General features: G+C 48.7%; 1 protein-coding gene across 1 annotated transcript; it reads left to right on the top strand.

Moving 5' to 3' along the window:
- The first annotated feature begins 528 nt into the window (after positions 1 to 528).
- On the top strand, positions 529 to 1,707 carry FOXE1 (forkhead box E1). The gene has a single exon (XM_061624093.1). The coding sequence runs from the start codon at positions 605 to 607 to the stop codon at positions 1,682 to 1,684; it is 1,080 nt and encodes a 359-aa protein (XP_061480077.1). The 5' UTR covers positions 529 to 604; the 3' UTR covers positions 1,685 to 1,707.
- The last annotated feature ends 3,501 nt before the right edge of the window (positions 1,708 to 5,208 follow it).

The raw sequence follows: 5,208 nt of genomic DNA, 5'->3' as shown, positions 1-5,208 counted from the left end.
ACACTCCGCATCCCTTCACAGGAACTTTGGAGGCTCTCCAAACTGTGGGGACCCGATCCCAATCTTCCGACCGCCCTCTTCCTGTACTGCGCTGTTTCAAAGAGCTGGGAAGGGAGCTCTTCTCAGCTCCATCAGCAATCACAAGCGTTTTGGAAGGCACGCTGGGACCCAGTTCGGCCGCAGAGTCCTGAACTGGGGCGCGCATTGTCCTGGCTATGATCTCCAACGTCGCCGCCGGCAGTAGCAGCAATCCGCTCCGTTTTAGGGGCGCCAGGCACCGCCGATCCAGCATATAAGTAATCTATCCAGCCTGTAAGTAATCTATCCAAAGAGCGCCCTCCAGCCTTGTCCGTGAGGAGGGAGGGAATTTCCAGGCTTCAGCACCCAACCACCTCGGACTCCAAAGCCGCCTGGGGCCCCACTCCCGACCCCATTTCCATCAGCCGTCACCAGAGACCATCACTAGCGACCGAGGAACATTGGAGACCATCCTCGGAAGGCACCCAGGAGCAGCGAGGCTGGCGCGTTCCTATCGCAAGGTCCGCCCGTCATTTTCTCGGAACCTGCGACGCCGTCGCCGTCGGTCGCAGGGCCAGAGCCTGGGATGACGGCTGAGAGCCCCCAGTCGTCGACGTGCGCATCGGGCCATACAGACTCCGAAACGGGGTCCGTGTCCAGGCTCCCCGCGCTGGTAAAGGTGGAGCCGCCTCCCCCTGGAGAGGCCTTGGAGCCGGAGCCGTCGGAAGAAGAGGTGGCAGCGGCGGGAGGATCGCGCCCTGCCGGACGCCGCAGGAAGCGGCCGGTGCAGCGCGGAAAGCCCCCCTACAGTTACATCGCTCTTATCGCCATGGCCATCGCGCACGCCCCGGAGAGGCGCTTGACTTTGGGTGGCATCTACCGCTTCATCACGGAGCGCTTCCCTTTTTACCGCGACGGGCCCCGCAAGTGGCAGAACAGCATCCGCCACAACCTCACGCTCAACGACTGCTTCATTAAGGTGCCCCGAGAGCCCGGCCGGCCGGGTAAAGGCAGCTACTGGGCCCTCGATCCACACGCCCGGGACATGTTCGAGAGCGGGAGCTTCTTGCGCCGCAGGAAGCGCTTCAAGCGGAGCGACCTTTCCACGTACCCGGCCTACATGCACGAGACGCAGGCCCAGCCCGTTGGGCCTCCCCTGAGCACGGCGTACGCGCCTCCCGCCGCCCTCTGCTACCCGTCCCAGCCGCCCCTCTTCAGTTTAGGCCCCCTGATGGCGCAGCCGAGTCCGGAGCTGGCCCAGCAGCACAGCCCGGACATAACACCCTCCCCTGGCAATGCCTGCTCCTTCGCTGGAGCCGCAGCCTACTCCAGCCAAGGCTGCGCAGCAGGTCCTGGCCTCCACAGGCCCCACAACGCCATGCCTTACGCCTACCCGCTCCCCGGTACCCAGCAGCTCCAGGTTAACCAAGGTACCTACTCGCAGAGCAGCAGCAACCACCTCTTTGGGGCCTCTGCCCGTCTAGGGATGCCTACCTCGCCCCCACTTAGTAATGACACTATGGATTTCTATGGCAGGATGTCTCCTGGCTCCTATAGTTCCTTGGCTCATGGGTACAATGCCACTGGGCAGCTCGGTAGCCCTGGTGCCTACCTGCGGCATGCCGCCTATTCCAGCAACATGGAAAGATTTGTTTCTGCCATCTGAAGCCAAGGAGGAACTTGGGTAGGGAGAAGACGTAACATGGGGCCTGGGTGAGACCTGCAGTTGTGCCCTTCCGGTGGCCTGCATTATCTTACTCTAATGCTTGATTATCATGAGTATGTTACTTTCCGCTGTGGGGAGGGCAGCGTGGCATTCCTCTGCTCAGTGTGACTGCACTGGATGCTCCAGTGAGAACCACTTAAAAGGGTTTAAGAGGAACAGGACAATGGAGATGACCACAGTTCTCTGCCTGGATAAAGGCCTAGATCTGTGAAGCTTGTGCACTATATGATATGAAGCTAGTCATGGCAGGGTGTGTGTGTGTGGAGAGGGCACAGGGAAGCCTTTCTAGGCAAGACCGTGAAGTGTGAAAATACAGCCTCTTAAAGCCAAAGGAACTGTAAAATATTAGGGTTTTCCCCATTCCTGGGCTTTCCTATCACTGTTTGTTCTCCTGGGCTTGATTTTGTGGGCTCCTTAGTTTTCCAAACTTCTATGCTACAACAGTAATCGCAGTAGCCGGTCTCTCTTTCCATTCTTTTGGCTTAGCCAGATTCCTAGCAAATTATGAATAACTACTAGGTGTGTGCTTAATACTCTCAATTCAAGGTTTTCAGTGACTCACAAATTCATTTGGACAGATGAATCACACTTCCTTTTGGGTACTTATGGCAAACACTCTATTAGTTCTGTTTTCTGGTGGCTTTGGGAATGCAGTAAATAACTTTCCCAACAGACTTTGTCAGACAGTTCTACTGATTGCAGCCGATATTTTTAGTTGGGTAAAAGTTTGTTATAGCAGGCAAAGGACAGTCTCCCCACCTCACTATGCTAATTGTTCAGTGATTCCCGTGTTAGCCTTTAGCCTCGAGTCAGATTTTTTTCTCCATTTTGCAAGGTTTAGAAATCTGTAATTAGCAGCCGGTGTAGTTAGATGAGAGCATATTTGTTAATTGCTTAAAGATTAGATGTAGGAAAGCTTCCAATCCACTTCCACTTATTTTTTGTTCCACAAAACAGATGCCTTGAAAGAAGCCACTCTTCCCCATATGTTGTTGCTATTTAGAAATACTTATTTAAAGTCTAATGTACTACAGTTTTTGTTTTATGTATATCTTCGTCTGTAATACAAAATTCAAAGGGTTCCTGGAAAAGGCACTCAAAAATATGGTTGCAACCTGAGAGCTATACTTTACCTTTCACATTCAAAATGCAGTGGAAGAAGGTACAGTTGCCTCCTGTCTCTCCTGTTTCTTCTTCAAGCCTTCCATTCACTCTTCTTCCCCCCCCCCCCCCGTAGCAAGCAGGACTTTAATATTGCTCCATTGCTATGAGGGAAGAGATGTGTGTAAAGACTGCGGAATGAACTCAGCCTGCCACTACATCCTTATGTTAAAGGTAAACTTCTCTGGGTTATAATCTGGCAACCCTGGCTAAAAAGATATCTTTATTAATAGGATTATTGTGATCATGGATTCAGTGAGCACTTTTCAAACACCAAATCCACATGCATAAATTAATAGTACGTTACAGGGTTTCTCGGACTTTATTGTTTCAGATCCCAGGTAGAGAAAACATTGAATGCTCTCACTTCTTTTTTAAAAAGCTCTGCCTGTGAAAGAGAAGAGTTGCACTAGTCAGCTCCTAATTTGGTATGCCCAGAGAGCTCTTTAGACAGGAAACAGTCAAACATGCAACCCCCTGACACATACACCTGCAGTTTGAAGTGGTACATTCCCAGGAATTTTGGGTCATAAAAATGCATCTGATTTACATGCAAAGGGCATATGCTTGAGCTGCAAACACTCCTTGGAGTATTTCTCCTTAAGGGCATAAGAACGGTCTTGCTGGATCAGTGGGAGGACTGTAACTCAATGGTAGAGCAGATGTTTTGCATGCAGAAGATCCCAGGATCAATCCCCCTTGTGGGGCTGGAAACACCTGTGTGAAACCCTGTAGAGCGGCTGCCATTCAGTGAAAAGTAAAGGTTCCCAAACTGTGGTCCATGGATCACCAGTGGCCCACGAGCTTCATTCAGGACATTCATGGCATGTTTGTGAAGTATATTTTATGGAATTCACATAGTAATACAGTATAAGAAATAAAAGCAGCAACAAAAATGCAATTTAAAATTGTCACGGCACATTACAATTGCTACAACATGCGGAAACATCATAAAGTGATCCACCAAGACCCTCAGCAATTTTCAAGTGGTCCATGGAGAAAAAGGTTTGGGAACCACTAAGGTAGACAGTACTAAGGTAGATGGCCAATGGTCTAACTTGATATAAGGCAGCTTCCTATGTTCCTTTGTATAGTAAACAGCCACGTTGATCTGCTGTTCTCCAGTAGAAAAAGCCTATCTAAAGATGATGGAAGTCTCATAACTCGGTAGTAGCACATCTGCCTTGTATCTAGAAGGTCCCTGGTATCTCCAGGTAGGGCAGGAAAGACTCCCATCTGAAACCCTGGAGAGCCACTGCCAGTGTAGATAGTACTGAGCGAGAAGGATCGGCGGTCTGATTCCGTAGAAGGCAGAATGTGGGTTCTCTAATGTTTCCATTTCAGACCAAGACCTTGTAGTCTAGCATTCTTAAAACAGTGGCTAGCTTGATGCCTCTGGATTCTCACAAACAGGGCATGATAAAAGTGATGGCCTTTCTTTATCCCCAGCATCTACAATCCTTTTTTTAAAAAAAAGATATCTAACCCAATGACCATTGCCATTTCTTATGCCAGCTCTGATATTCCATAAATTATGTGCTGTGTGAAGAAGTGCTTTCTTTGGTATGGTCGGATCCTACTGCAAATCAGCTTCATTGGGTTCTAGTGTTTTGATGGGGAATATTTTCTTCAACCGTAGTCCTGTCGGTCTTCATATATGCCGCTGATTAGTTTTGCCCATGCCTATAGTGACTTACAGGCTGCACGTCTAGATTTTTACAGTACAAAAATTCTGAAAACATTTGTGCCCAAATCCCACCAGATTCTTCGATATGAATAAATTACATGCATTGGGCAGTTTTGCATATTCCTACAGCTTTTGCATGTTTGGTCTTAGTTTTCTTTTCTGAATGTTTGGCATTTTTGTTCCACCCTTTCTTCCCATCGTGGACCTAAGGAGGAGTGCTGGTCTGTGCGACCTGTGTACATATGAGAGAGAGGCAGATGGACAGAGAGAAAAGATGCAGGACAAATGGGTGGGGGAGAACTGGATGTTCTGAATGAAGAAATCCCACTCCTGAATTGTGGGACCTCCCCTTCAAGTCCTTTTTTAAGTTTTTATGCTTTCTGTAAAATAAACCATCTTGGCATGTTTGCTCCCTAACTATAAGGCATAGGAGCAGCTTTTTTGTTTTCAAAAAGGAATGCTCAAAGTCAGTAGCTTCCACAAGAATGAGCAGACTATTCATTAGAGATCCAATCATTTGTAGCGCAGTAAATTTTGAGCGGTCTGTTCATTAGAGATCCAATCATTTACAGTGCGGTAAATTGTTTTTCTAATTCGGTCATAAAATAATCTGTAA

This window comes from Rhineura floridana, chromosome 1, assembly GCF_030035675.1.
Source record: "Rhineura floridana isolate rRhiFlo1 chromosome 1, rRhiFlo1.hap2, whole genome shotgun sequence".
Taxonomy (NCBI): Eukaryota; Metazoa; Chordata; class Lepidosauria; order Squamata; family Rhineuridae; genus Rhineura; species Rhineura floridana.
This window is presented reverse-complemented; position numbering and strand designations above follow the sequence as displayed.